Source organism: Dipodomys spectabilis, unplaced genomic scaffold (assembly GCF_019054845.1).
Source record: "Dipodomys spectabilis isolate Male_0828 unplaced genomic scaffold, ASM1905484v1 ptg000125l, whole genome shotgun sequence".
In the NCBI taxonomy this organism is placed as follows: Eukaryota; Metazoa; Chordata; class Mammalia; order Rodentia; family Heteromyidae; genus Dipodomys; species Dipodomys spectabilis.
This window is the reverse complement of record NW_024870802.1, coordinates 3865340-3880294: the sequence shown is the minus strand read 5'-3', so window position 1 is coordinate 3880294 and position 14955 is coordinate 3865340. Positions and strand designations below refer to the sequence as shown.

The 14955-nt window shown below is 40.2% G+C and overlaps 1 protein-coding gene across 2 annotated transcripts in view; it reads left to right on the top strand.

Moving 5' to 3' along the window:
* The window catches only part of Acsl5 (acyl-CoA synthetase long chain family member 5), a 48603-nt gene that overhangs the window by 19952 nt on the left and 13696 nt on the right, over positions 1-14955 (top strand). For both annotated transcript variants that reach the window (XM_042689508.1, XM_042689507.1), the window contains exons 3-12: positions 2394-2502; positions 6419-6483; positions 7001-7102; positions 8461-8560; positions 9511-9689; positions 10647-10679; positions 10763-10814; positions 12053-12126; positions 12675-12752; positions 14213-14347. In XM_042689508.1, coding sequence (XP_042545442.1) covers positions 2394-2502; positions 6419-6483; positions 7001-7102; positions 8461-8560; positions 9511-9689; positions 10647-10679; positions 10763-10814; positions 12053-12126; positions 12675-12752; positions 14213-14347 — 927 coding nt within the window. The remainder of the gene's footprint in view (positions 1-2393; positions 2503-6418; positions 6484-7000; positions 7103-8460; positions 8561-9510; positions 9690-10646; positions 10680-10762; positions 10815-12052; positions 12127-12674; positions 12753-14212; positions 14348-14955) is intronic.

Here is a 14955-nt window from a genome sequence, read left to right as displayed (position 1 = left end):
GGAAAGTTCCAAAATTGTTCTTTTCATCTCTTTGTGAATAGCATTGTCTCCTTTCATCTTATTTCTTCTTCAGAGGGCAACATATTCTTGTTCCTTTGCAGACTGACAACCCTTTCTCTCCTTTTCACAAGCTCCTTTCATCTACTCAGGAATCTTACCTCAAGAGTCCTGTGTTCTCTACCATCCCACCATCTTTTGTGCCATCAAACGTTCCACCTTTCTTTGCGATTTTGCTGTCCTGTCTGCCCCCAGCCACTCTCTTCTCTCAGTCTTTCCCACCAGAGATCTTTAGGAGTAGTCTCTGTGTTGATTTCTTCTTCTGACCTTCAACCTCTCCAGTCTGACCTTTTGCCATTCAAGCCTTCTCCATGGTACTGGAGACATATCTTTATTTACAACCTACCTTCTGAATTCAATGGCTTCTCCTTTAAGCTTTCTCTCAACTGACCTGAGACTTCTTTCTTGACACTTTTTGTCATACTCTCTATGAGGTGTCTTCCTAAACCAAGGAAGTTTTTCATTGTCACCTGGGTTTTTTCCTCTCTTTATCCTAGGGTGTTTTTTTTTTCCCCTCAACATCTTTTGATTCATTTATACTAGTTGGCAAATGCACTCTCTACCAGCCCATGCAGGAAATAGTTTAGATTTTATGAGATAGATGGTCCCTGATGTAGCTTGTTTATGTGTCTGTAGTTGAGTGAACGTATCAGTCAATATGCAAACAAATAAGTATGATTGTTCCAATAAAACTTTATGTACAAAAGCAAATGATATGCCAGATTCAGCCCACAACCTTTGCTCTCTACCTTCTAATGGCTGAGAAAACATCTCCCTTTAATGACTTAGAAATGTGCCTGAAAGCTGTGAGATCCAAATTTAATCTTGTAGATCTCACCTCAGGAAGCCGAAGTAACTCAAGCTCTGCATGGCTCTTCATTTCACTTCATGTTCCCTTTGTTCTCTGTCTCTGTCTCTCTCTCCCTTTCTGCCTTCCTTCCTCCTCCCATTTCTCTCTCTGTCACTCTCTCTCTCTCTCTCTCTCTCTCTCACACACACACACACACACACACACACACACACTTTTCTGTTCTATCTCCAAAGATGATGAATTGTCTTTGGTTCTCTCTTCTCCTGGAAATATTCCCTTGGGTTCTATACTTGTTATTTATGCCCTTCAAGTGCTTCCACACCTGTAGCTCCTTCCATCTGGTAGCCTAGTAAAAAGGTCCCTATCTGTTTCCTCTGTCTTCAATTCCCAATTTTCTTTTTTTCTTTTTGTCAGTCATAGGGTTTGAACTCTGGGCCTGAGCACTGTTCCTCAGCTCTTCAACTCAAAGATAGTGCTCTACCACTTGAGCCACAGCACCAATATCAGTTTTCTGGTGGTTTATTAGAGATAAGAGTTTCACAGCCTTTCCTGCCAGGGCTGGCTTTGAACCGTGATCCTCAGATCTCAACCTCCTAAGTAGCTAGGATTATAGGCATGAACCACCGATGCCAGCTCAATTCCCAATTTCCTATTTTCTTCCCCCAGCAGTAATCTTATGATTTGATTTGCCCCCTCTTCTTTAAGCTCCCCTCCTCCCCTGCCCTTTTTCAAGTTGTTCTTTTCTTCTGGTTGTTGCTCTTTTTTCTCTCTCCTACCTTACTCAAATTATGTCTCTACTAAAATCTTATTTCTTTGCTGGAACCTTTTTACTTTTTATATAGAATCAGCTGCTTCATTTATTTCCCAAATCATATATTTTTATTATGGTATGTACTTCACAGTATTACATTTGCATGTCTTTCCCCTTCTTACCTACCACATTCCATAAATGTCAATATATGAAGTGCTCAAAGCTCCCATTTGATCTAAACTCGCATCTATAGTATCTGTGCCCAGTGCCTTGGATGTAATGTAGTATGATGCATTTGGCATAAATTTAAACTTGACATTTTCAAAAAATAGAAATCTATGCATAGAAAAATCTTTCTCCTCCTCTCTCTCTCTCTTTCCCTCTCTCTTTCTCTCTTCATCTTTATATGCATTTACATTTATATGTTACCAGATTTCAGGTCAGATTTTCTGTTTTCTTTAGGTTCATATATTCCAAAATTTCTGTGGTGTGATCATACCACAATTATGAGATTTAGAAAACTGAATTAGAAAATTGATTCAGGTTTAGAAAATTGATCAATACATGTCAGATTTTATTAGCTTTTCTTTATAGTTCCACTTGTTCCAAAATTTCTGTGCTAATATTTTACCACAGTGAAGAGATTTAGAAAACAGATAACATCACTGTGACCTCAAAATCATCACTCGCGTGCTCTTCAGCTCAGCCCCTTAAGTTTTTGTAAAGAGTACAGTGAGACTTGCACTTGGGCCTAAACTTGGTCTTGTGTCTTAGGGAGGAGCGCGGAAGGGTGCTTACCAGAAGAACAACGACCTTATGCGTTATTACTTCTCAGATGCCAAGACAGTATATGAAATTTTCCAGAGAGGACTTGCTGTGTCTGGTAAGCCTGGCCTGGCCTGTAAGAAGCTTCAGGTAGAACTGTCCCACATTCTTCTCCTCTGTCTCATTTCTAAAACCCCAGCTCTTTAGATGTCATGGCCCAAAAAGGAACATAATGTACAAGTAAAGGCAACATTAGCCTCAGCATGGGGGATAAGTCTTGGACATGGTGCAAGAGAGATGTGGTTTTGAAACCTACTTCTTCCATTTGGACCCACTGGTTAAGCTCACACAAATGACTTTGCTTCTCTGATCTGTTCCTCAACAGAAGAAACTTCCTTGACCAGTGTCAGGAGATAATGAGGTATGGGAAAGGCTTTTGATTAACTCACTAGTAATAGCATGTGTTCAAGAACATGCTTGTTGGAAATAATTTTCTCTGTGTTTACACAGGGAGAGTCTGAGGCAGGATTAGCAGTCTAGATTCTTAACTTCTTATCGTGCCCTTGGTTCCAATGCAATATTTCTAGCCCTGCCACGATACTTAATATCGAGGCAATTAATAGAGGCAATTATCTTGGGGTTTTCTCTGAAACAGCACCAAGTAGGCTTCTGATCATTTGGAACAGATCTAGTCTTTATATTTTGTATCACTGAACACAATGCTAGGAAGCCAAATTTTCTTTCAAAATCTCCTGGCTGTTAGCTCTCCTTGAGTGACACTTTGCTAGGTGTAGTTTTGCTTGAGTGGCTACTTATTTCTTCCTTCCTTTCTGCCTATTAATGATATCTGATGGTCTTTGTAGCCAACTTATCAAGTATGGGATAGATACTCCACATACATTATTTACTTCATCTTCGCTAAGCTCCAGGGGTTAATTGTAGTCCTCCCTGTTTTTACAAATAAAGAAATGGTAACTCCAAGCTCGAAGAATATTCCAAAGGTCACAGCATTAGGAAATGTTGGAGTTGATATTGAAGCCCATGTCTAGCTGATTGGACGATTCTATTTTAGATTAGCTTTTAGTGTTTAATAAAAATAGTTAACTCTTCTAGAAATGACCTGTTTATTATAAAGAAAGCTCCATGAGATCCTTTATTTAAATGTCTTTCTGGGGTCCCAATTAGCATTTGTTTACACTCCATGCAATAAAACAAAAAACAAAAACAAAAAGAAAACTAAGCTTTCATTTCTTAACTTCTCTGAGAAGTTCTTAACTTTTCTTAACTTGTCAGAGAGTTGGTAGCTTAAAACAGTAGGATGTCCTTTGGGATTTCTGTTTTTAGAATTTTTATTTATGGAACATGTATTGTTATTGTGACTAAAACAAAGTCATTTGCCTATGATATATGGCTGTGGCACATAGAAAGTGAAGGTGCAAACAAGCATGAGTAATGGCTTACCTGCTAACATAGAAAAATGATAATTGTGTTACCTGGGTTGAATATGTTAGTATAAGTATAACCTTCTAAGTCCTAGCCAGTAGTGGTTCATCTACATTGAGAATCATCTGTGGCTATCATTTGAATTTATTAGTCCCACTGAATCAGGATTTCGGGTGGTGAAACTTAATAAACCCCAGGAAGTATTTTAAAATTGCATAGCTTCTGAGGATTCTGCATATCAGAGTTTAAATTCTTCTTAGCTTGAGGGGCCTACTTGGCCAAGAAGTTGTTTATTGCTGGGCTCTTTGGAGCTAGCCACACCTTAGAACCCAGCGGGTCTGAAGTGATTAAGTTAATAAAAAGTGACCAGGCTATTGCCTGGTCATGGTTCCAGCTAATAGGCTAAAGTTGGCTAGGGAATAGAATTTAATGAGATTTGAATTATTGTCCCATTGGGGCAATTACTTGACTTCTTCCTTGGCCAGGGGCCTCTCTTAGCATTTCTATTAATCAAGAAATAATAAGGAGATGTAGGGTATTTTCTTCTTCATTTGATAGCTCAACCTCTTCCTGGATGAGCTTGAAAACGTTGCCCCAATCCTCCATAATTCTTACTCCAGTAAGTCTGAAAATCGTGGGAGAGAACCAAAGAAATTAATGTGCCTGGCACAACACAAGCTTTCCATCAGCAGGTAGCAATCATTAGTGACTAGCATTACAACATACCATGTCACAACAGTGTCTGATGCTGTCCACTGGTGGAACAGGACTTGCCACACTTCAGGGAAAGTTAAGATTGAGAGTTTTACTTCTAGAGCTACACTGTAACTATTGCAACAGAAAGAAAAGTGCTACTGTTTCCTCACTCATATTTTGTATTTCCCTAACCAGAGTAAATGTCCTTTTCCTGCTTTCCTTTTTTTCTTTTCCCTCTGTCACCTAGTTGAAAAGTTCATTTATTAGCTCCTAAATTCCTAGTCATCTTCCCTTGAATGTTTCTCAGCAATTCAGCCTGATCCTTGATGTACAGTTCTTCCCTCGATACTTTTCTGTTTATAATACAGCCTCCTTTCGTTTGGGCTTAGATGTGGAAGACTTCTCAGCCACTTGGGGTTAACCTTTAACTTAAAACCATAACCTCTCAAGCTTATTTTACCAAGGAAACTATTTGATCTAATAAGTAGATGTCTTCAGATTTATTTTAAATTTTAATAAGGCCAAGTGGTTTAGCCATTTAGAAGTTGAATTTTCTAAGGCCATATGTAAGACACCAATTGGGAAAATATCAAAGGCAAATGTGTGTTCTTGTAGTTCTTGATAAGCTTCCCCATCATAAACATATAAACAAGAAAAGTACAGAAACAGATGATCTATGATAGTAAAACCTAAGAAACAAATAAGGAAAAGGTCCTGCTTCATTAGCCATTGAAAGAAACTTAAAACTACCAAATCAGAAGATGTTTTTAGGAGATGAAAAATAAGTGATCATTAACCAGATGTCAGTGGCTCATGCCTTTGGTCTTAGATACTCAGGAGGCTGAGATTGGAGGACTGACGTTCAAAGCTTGCCTGGGTAGGAAAGTCTGACTTCAGTTTATCAGCAAAATACTGGACTGGAAGCATGGTAGAGTACTAACTGTGAGTAGAAAAAGCCAAGTAAGATGATAAGGCCCTGAATACAGGCCCTGATACCAACACACCCACCCACCCACCCACCCATCCACACACATATACAGGTCACAACTCTTTTGCCAAGCATTGCAGTGCTAGGTAACCAAAGCCATACTCCTTTTCCCAGACCACATATTTCTTTCCAACAAGACAATGCTCTAATGTTGAAACTATCAGTTTGAAAATATGTCACATTGCATTATTTAAGGTGCCTTAGAAACTTGGAACCAATCTAAGTATCCACAATGAAAGGTAATCCATGACATAGAGCACTTCTTCATATGGCCATTGAAATCTCTACAGAAAAGAAAAAGCATGAGCCTCTTTATATCAAATTGGAGAAGGAAACGGGATACCAAATTATGACATATTCCAAAATGTGAATGAGCATAACTCTTTAAACTACACAAACAAACTAAGGGAGGAAGTAGTGTTAATAATAGTATTTGCAGGTTAAAATTGATGGTTCATATTTTTATTTTTTCCTATATTTCTATATTTCCTATATTCCTATATTTTCTATATTTCTATATGTATATGAGTATACATTTATTTTATGGAAGCTCAATCCAAGATTATTCCATACACACTGTTTGCATTTATTTATAGGTGTTCATTTGATCTTAGTATGTGGGCAAGCCATGTTGATGACTTTCTCTGAATGCCCGCCATTACTATGGTCATAGACTCAGTACTGGAACATTCTCTTTTGTAACATTTCCTAAATGTTTCAAATATAGTTTATAGGAATCTGCCTTTGAGGACTCAGCACTGACTGCCCCTGAATTTCCTGGCTATATAAGAGATGCTCACATTCTTACTGGATTTATCCTTTGTGCTGTTACCTCTTCTGAATATTTTTAATCCTTCTACAAAGTGTTTGCCACGGGAGCTGATTTTCTCTTAATGTTATGTTTTAGACAATGGGCCCTGCTTGGGATACAGAAAACCAAACCAGCCATATAGATGGTTGTCCTACAAACAGGTAAGTCAGGCCAGTGATTTTAGACAGATTATTTTGCTAATATATTATCTGAGCTGATTTATGTTCTCCCCTCCTTCCCTCCCTCTCCCTCCCTCCTTCCTTCCATCTCTCCCTTCCTTCTTCCCTCCCTCCCTCCCTTCCTTCCTTCCTTCCTTCCATCCTTCCTTCCTTCCTTCCTTCTTCCCTCCCTCCCTCCCTCCCTCTCTCTCTCTCTCTCTTTCTTTCTCTCTCTCTCTCTCTCTCTCTCTCTCTCTCTCTCTCTCTCTTTCTTTCTGTCATGGGTTTGAACTCAAGGCCTGGACACTGTTCCATTTCTCAAGGCTGGCACTCTATCACTTGATCCATAGCTCTACTTCCAGCTTTTTTGGTGCTTAATTGGAGATGTGTTTCATAGAATTTCCTACTCAGGCTGGCTTTGAACTGCAATCCTCAAATCTCAGCCTCCTGAGTAGGTAGGGATTACAGGTAAGAGCCACCTAACTTGCTCTCTCCCCACCCCATCCCCTCTCTCACATAGGTATCTGATCGAGCAGAGTATCTGGGCTCCTGTCTCTTATATAAAGGATATAAACCATCACCAGACCAGTTTGTTGGCATCTTTGCTCAGAACAGACCAGAGGTAACCATGTTGAAGCTAACTAAAGAAAATGGCATCCTCTCCAGTGAATCCCCATGGCACTTGCTGATGACTTACCAAAGCTATAAAGATTTCATAATGCTTATTTCTCTACCTGTGTTAGGACTAAGAGCTACCTAAAAGTCATCTAATGTATGTGTTTGAAGTTTTATTTCTCACCCGGTGGGGATGATTTAAGTCAGCCTGATTATGATATGGGGAAAATAAGAAAATTGTGAAGGTATTCTAGATAGCGATGAGTTCATATTTGAACTGGGATTAGCTTGTTGTATACTTGAGCTGGTAAGCCATCACCCATTGCTCCTGAGTCTAGTCATCTCCCACTTTCCATAGTGACCTGAAAACAATTATTACCTGTTTAGATGATTGGAACTAACCTTATTTCCAGTAAAGTCATTAGGTCCAATATACTAAGTAGAGTTCACAGGCTACACTTTTAGGGGGGACTCTATACTCCATTTTTTGCTATATCCACTTTCCAGAAAAGATGTCCTTGACACTGGTTTAGGCATTTAACACCAAACTTTGTGTTATTGGTCTGCTAGGGTTACCATAATAAAACGCACAAGAATGTCAGTAGATTTGATGTCTCCTGAGACCTTTCTCTGTGACTTGCAGGTGGTGGTCACTTATTTGTTATGATCTCACTTGGCATCTTCTTTGTGCAGATGGTGTGTCTTCGTCTTCTCATGAAAGCACTAGGCCTACACAGCTCTACTTGTACAACCTCATTTAACAGTGCTTACCTTCCAAATGCCCTATTCTCAAATACAGTCATGTTGGGCAGAGGTGGGGTGTTTAAGGATTCAACATGTGTTTGGAGCAGAGAAGGGGAATACAGTTGAGTCTATAATACTTAAGCTGGCAATGAAGGCTCACCCCTAGCAGATTCTCCCCTCCCTTTCCAACTTTACTTCCTGTCTCTCTTCACACTCTGAGTATGTAGACACAGTGGTGCTGGTTCTCTTGTGTGTCATTTTCTTCCTTCTTCTTTAAGTGCCTTCTCTGCCCCCTCCACAACCAAGTCCTTTGAAGTTGTCCCTTTTCCTCATCTCTTCAAAGTAGCCTCAGAGAGCTTTGACACATTCTTGAAAGCGATCTTTGTCTCCTGAAGCTTCCCTAATATCTCCCACAGTTTCCTGTGGATGGAGCAGACACATTCTGCCTTTGTATGTGAGCCTGTGTTGTGACTACCTCATCTCCTCAGTGACAGTTCCTATGGCTAGCCATGCAGTGGTGTTTTAAAAAATATAATATGTACCAAATAAGCATTTGAAGCTAAATTAACACTCTTCAAAGATCATCTTCCAGGTTACTTACTTGAACTTCTCTCCCTACAGTGGGTCATCTCTGAGTTGGCTTGTTACACATACTCCATGGTAGCTGTCCCCCTGTATGACACCTTGGGAGCAGAAGCTATCATATACATTGTCAATAAGGGTAAACGTTTGCTATGACTTTACAACTTGATTCTGTCTTAATGCAGAGTAATGTTTGTTTAAGCAGATTTGAAATGCTTTTAGCCAGAAAAAAATGCTTTGGTCTTTCCTATCCTATACTTCTTAGGAAATAATTTACAGGGAAATTACAAAGAAATAAAAGGCCCTGGAGGCAAAGATATTCTTAGATTAGTATTTCCACAAATAGTTCAAGGTAAGGTGGTCTAGAACTGTATCTTAGAGTCAAGACTGTTTAAGTATACTGGATAAAACTCTAAAGAGTGAGCTTAACTGGCTAAATAACTACATAATTAATTTCCTAGCCTTATAGATTAGGTCACTTTGGCAGCACATACACTAAACTCCAGTCATTACAATTACATAACATGCATCTATATTCATGGTGATTTCATAGGAAAAGAAATGACATTGTTAGAAAAACATAACCAAGAACAGTGGGGCAAGTAATAGCCCACTGATATCCAAGATGTTGGTTTTTGTTACTGAAATAGTAGATTGAGTACACTCATTGGAAAGGTAGACACCGTATTATGCAAACAGTGGCATACAAAATGCTAAGATTTGGAATCAGAAATGTCTTCTCCTTCCTCTTTGAGTCTCTCCTCCCCTCCTCAAAATAAAACATGTCAACGGAATCACATCTCAGTGGTTCATGCAAACTTTCTAGATGACTTATCAAACAGGAGGAATTCCATGGCTGTTCTAGATACTGTAAAATGTGTTGGTAGCAGGCAGAACTATGCATTTCCATTTGAATTAAGTTCAGTTAGCACCAATGGAATGTTCAGGTTGTTCGCTATAAATCCGATTTGTACATATAATCTCCTTTGGTGTCTCAATAGCACTGAAAAATGTTAATTTCTCCTCATTGAAAAGCAATGAGGTCTTTCACAGAGCAGGACGGTGATCTCTCCCTGTTTCTGCTTTCAGCTGATATCCCTACTGTCATCTGTGATACACCCCAGAAGGCGTTGGGGCTGATAGAGAATGTGGAAAAGGGCCATACCCCAGGCCTGAAGATGATCATCCTCATGGACCCCTTTGATGATGATCTGAAAGAGAGAGGAGAGAAATGTGGAGTTGAGGTCTTATCCATGTCTGATGCTGAGGTATGAGCCTGAAACTCAGCCTTGGAAATGGACAATGGTCCAACACCAAGAACAAGTTTCAGGATATTTGCACAAAAGCACCGAGCTCTTGTCAATAGCGGCGTGCAAGGAGTAAATCAGACTCATATTAAGAAACTTGGAGAAAGATTTATTTGGGGGCAAATCGAAGGTTTATGCCAGATGCCGAGTGACTGGTAGCTCACATCTGTGATCCTAGCTAATCAGGAGGCTGAGATTTGAGAATGAGAGTTCAAAACCAGCCTAGGTAGAAAAGTTCATGAGATTTTACTTGCAATTAACAACAACAAAAAAAAACCCAACAATAACAACCCTAGAAGTATTCAAGCCCCACTACTGTCACACACACATTCACATGCGCGCGTGCACACGTGCCCCTCCCCCACATACACACAATCATGCTAGAGATGGAGAAAGTTTTGTGGGCAACAGTATACACTTCTGAGAATTATGAACAGAGAGTTTTGTAATTATTAATGATATACTTCCTGGAGCCAAGCTGCCTGAGATTATATGCTACTCCCACATCTATTACTTACGTGGCATTGTGTTGTGACTTCACATTGCTATTTCCCCATTCATAAGATAGTAATAAAGATAGTCTCCATCTCACAGATGCATTGGGAAGCTTTAAATCACCTAGTGTATGTAAATTGCCCAAGCAAATGATTGATAACTTGTAGACCCTGAAATGTTAACTGTTCATATTATTCAAAGAAGGATTAGTTATGGTTCTAGATGATTTGATATTTAAAAAGACCATGGGAAGCATAAAAATTTAGGGTCTGCCTTCTTTAGGCTGTTCTAGAGGAATATAAAGTTTCTCTGGGAGTGGGGATCTCTATTATACCTCCATATTGGCTTCTGGGCCTGTTCCAGGTTGAAATTTTGGTATTTCCTTAACGAATGTCTTTCTTTCTTTGTTTCTTCTTCATGTAGAATCTAGGCAAAGAAAACTTCAGAAAACCCGTGGTAAGTTTTTCTCTTCCTGAATTGTGAGTTTTGTCCACTCTCAAAGGAGATGGTAGTCTAAGACCTTGTACTTCTCTCTCCAGCCTCCAAACCCAGAAGATACAAGCATCATCTGTTTTACCAGTGGAACCACAGGTCAGTGTCCATGAGGCCCTGCCAGAGCCCCCTGAATTGTGAGCCTTGAGTACCTGGATACTGGCACACTGATGCACATGTCCTGCCATCGGCCCTCTCCTTGGGTCTTCATCCTAAAGATTCCCAATAGAAAAACACAAACATGGGCTGGAATGTGGCTGAGTGCTTGCCTAGCATGCATGCAGCCCTGGGTTTGATTCCTCAGTGTCACATAATCAGGAAAGGCCAGAAATGGCATGGTGGCTTAAGTGGTAGAGTGCTAGGCTAGAGCAAAAGAAGCTCAGGGACAGTGCCTAGACCCCGAGTTCAAGCCCCAGGACTGGCAAAAGCAAAAAGAAAAACAAAAAACACAAGCATAAGTAAATAACCTTTATTCAATACACAAGGAGGTATTTACATACTAATGAATTTCAGGGATTTTAAAGACAACATCAGAAAGTTGCTCTTTTTCTCCACCTAAAACTCTAAGCAATTCAACCCCATTGAGATGATTTCTTCCAACCAGAGTATCAGCATAACCTAAAGATGTTTCTCCACAGATGTTTGTACATTCTCATAGGAGATGATTATGTTCATCTCATAGGAGACTTCATCCCTTTTAATATGGTACATGATAATACACTTACAGTCATTCTAGTATGCCTGGTTTTTAAGAGTTATAACAATATTACTAGGTAATAGTATTCCATCTAAGTGGCACAAGAAAATAGCAACATATGAGTAGCAACATTGATTGTGTTGCTATCTGAGCTTGGGGCAGTGCGCTGAGTGGTATTGAGTAGTAATGGTGCATTGAGTAGTAGAATCCTTGGGGGCATTAATCATTCCTAAACAGAGACATATGCATCCACAAAAAGACATGGTGGCATACAAAACTCTTAACTGTCTAAACAGAACTAACTGAATCTAGCTTCTTTTTAATTTGTTGCTGGCACTGAGACTTGAACTCAGAGCCTTTCTGTTTTGCTCGACTTTTTCCACTCAAGGCTGATACTCTACCATTTAAACCACACTTCCACTTCCAGGTTAATTTGCTGGTTAATTGGAGATAAGAGTCTCTTGGATTATCTGCCTACGCTAGCCTTGAACCTCAATCCCCAGATCTGAGCCTCCTGAATAGCTAGGATTACATGCAGGAGCCACTGGTGCCTGGCTGAATCTAGCTTCTTCAATTTCAAGGCCAAAAGCTACAATTAATCACATAAAAGATTTTTCTCTCTACATCTTGTTTCCTACAGGTAACCCCAAAGGAGCTATCCTAACTCATCAAAATATTGCTTCAAACACTGCCGGTTTTCTCAAATGTCTGGAGGTCAGTGGTCAATTGAAAAATAGACACTGGTTAAAAATGTAAATCAGAGGGCTGGGATGGTGGCTCAGTGGTAGAGTGCTTGTCTCACATGCATGAGGCCATGGGTTCAATTCCTCAATACCAACAGAAAAAAGCAGGAAGTGGCACTATGGCTCAAGAGGTAGGGCTCTAGCCTTGAGGTGAAGAGCTGAGGGACAGTGCCCAGGCCCAGAGTTCAGCCCCCACAACCGACAAAAAAAAATCAGATATAAGATTTAAAGTTCCTAAAGTTAGAAGAGGCAGAGAAGAGAAAGAAAAACAAGCTAAAGGCCTAAGTTGTAAGGGTGGGCAAACCCTGTTTTAGTCTTATTGGCAGAACTGTACATTTAAGCCTCACTCTTCTAGGATTACTGCAAATCTCAACACTCTGCCTAGTTCAAAGCAGTGCCTAAGAGTTATCTAGTATATGGTACACTGTGGGAGCCCTAAGCCTGGGTAGTTTTTAGATCTCCATAAGAGAGAGTTGGTATTAATCCATCATTATCTCCTCTTTGTTTTCTGATCCATAGCATGTTTTCCAGCCTACTCCTGATGATGTGACCATATCCTACCTCCCCTTGGCTCATATGTTTGAGAGGATTGTACAGGTGAATATCCTGTGTTTCTAGCATGTGTGTAAAAAGGGGGATTCTAGCTTGATAGTCCCTCTTTTATTCCGAAATCATCAACACAGCCTTTCTAGCCCTTTCTCTACTATGTCAAGGCATAGGCAGGAGGTTGGCTCATGGGAATCCACATCCTGGCAGCCCCCCCCCCACCCTGCTCCCTCCCTCAACTTGCTGCAGAGCCTTCCCCTGCTGAGTTTGCATCCTAAGGTAGTGGATGTTCATGAGTTCAGTAAGAGCTTGCCATCTATCCACACTTGGTCCTGAGATGATTCAGAGACATTGCGTCTTTCTTTATCTTTTCTGTTGGTTAGAATATTTGAAAAGATTTGCAGTAAGAGGAAAGAAAGCTCCTACAGAGAGCCAAGGAAAGAACATTTGGTCCTGGTAAGGGATTAGGCATCCCCAATGTTTTAGGTGTCTGACCAGCATGGTATGTACCCAAGGAGTGTTATCCTTCTGTATTCCAGGTTTTCAGCTAAGTGATTCTGAGGTTGACTTGAGAATAAAATGTAGCACTGGTCTTTGAAAAACATAGAGAGTATTGTGGGAAAGTCTTCTATACTCCTCTCAAATACCTAAAATGCTAAAATGGGCCAGGCACTGGTGACTCATACCTGTACTCCAGCTATTCAGGTGGCTGAGACCTGAGGATCCATGTTGGAAGCTAGCCTAGGCAGGAAAGTCTGAGAGACTCCTATTTCCAATTACCAGCAAAAAGTCAGAAGTGGAATTGTAGCTCAAGGGGTAGAATGCTATCCTTGAGCAAAAACTCTAAGGGACAGAACCCAGGCCCTGAGTTCAAGTCCCTGGTGATAGATAGATAGATAGATAGATAGATAGATAGATAGATAGATAGATAGATAGATAGATAGATAGATAAACAAAGTATAATGTTTAGTTGGTTAGACTAAAGTGTTGCTATGTGATAAATAAAAATTGATTGTAATAAGCTTTTAAAAATGTTTTAACATGGAAGTGGAGTGTGGTTCAAGTGGTAGAGTGTTAATCTTGAGCAAAAAAGTTCAGGGACAGCCCCCAACCCCAAGTTCAAGGCCCATGACCAGCAAAAAAAAAAGTTTAACCATTTCTGAAATTTGCACAGTTTCATACTCGAAGACTGCCCCCACTTTAATTTGGAGCTCTCAGCTCTTACTGCCTTATAGTCAATAGTGTTTAATAATAGTGTTTAATAGTGTCACGCAGCTCTGATGGGGTTGGAAGGTGGGGCCCGCAATCTCATCTGTCTTATCTGTCTTGACACCTTGAGGAAAATGCGTTTCTATCTTTTCTTGAGGGCTCCTGAGGACCTAAATGGGAGGACTCTGTACAGAATAAAGGGTCATGGACCTCATCTTATTTCCTCAGTTCTACTGAGAATTCAGGCCTCCTCTACAGCGATTCCTCAAGTGCCAACCCCCCCCTGTTCCATGTTGTTTCAGGCTGTCGTGTATTCCTGTGGAGCCAGAGTTGGGTTCTTTCAAGGAGATATCCGGTTGCTGCCTGATGATATGAAAGCCCTCAAACCCACAGTGTTTCCCACAGTACCTCGACTCCTTAATAGGGTCTATGATAAGGTACCAACTTGGCTTCTAGTGGGCTTGCCTGGAGGAGGGGACCATCTGTGATATAGACTTGTGCTAAGACATTGAAGGATGCCATTTTTGCTAAGAAATTAGCTCTACCTCCAGCCCCCATGAATATCTGAATAAAGCCACATTTCAACTGCTTCTGTGAAAAACCATAGTAAAACAAAACCCCCTTTGCTCTGGATAAGATTTCTGAGCTAAGGAAGAGTTCAACTTTGAGACCTCATGAGTCCCTGATGAACTTACTTGGAAGTTGTTCCTCTGATTTATATGTAGGTAATCAGCCTTCTTGCTGAGTTACCAGGACCCATGGTAAACATTTCAGACATGTTCTCCCAACCAATCCTCCCAAAACATACTTGACTCTTACCATTGTAATGATGAGGAAATTGAGACTGCAGTTAAAGAACTTGCCCAGAATTCAATCAAATAAGGAAAAAAGGCTTAGTAGTTTTAGCTGTCATTGATCACGAACATTGGGGTTTGCAAATGGTGATTTAAATAGATTCTAGAGATGCCATTTTTCTACTATTCCTTAGCTGAGAATCTACCATAAAGGTAGAATCCCTTCATTTGTCAATCTTGAGAAAAATGAA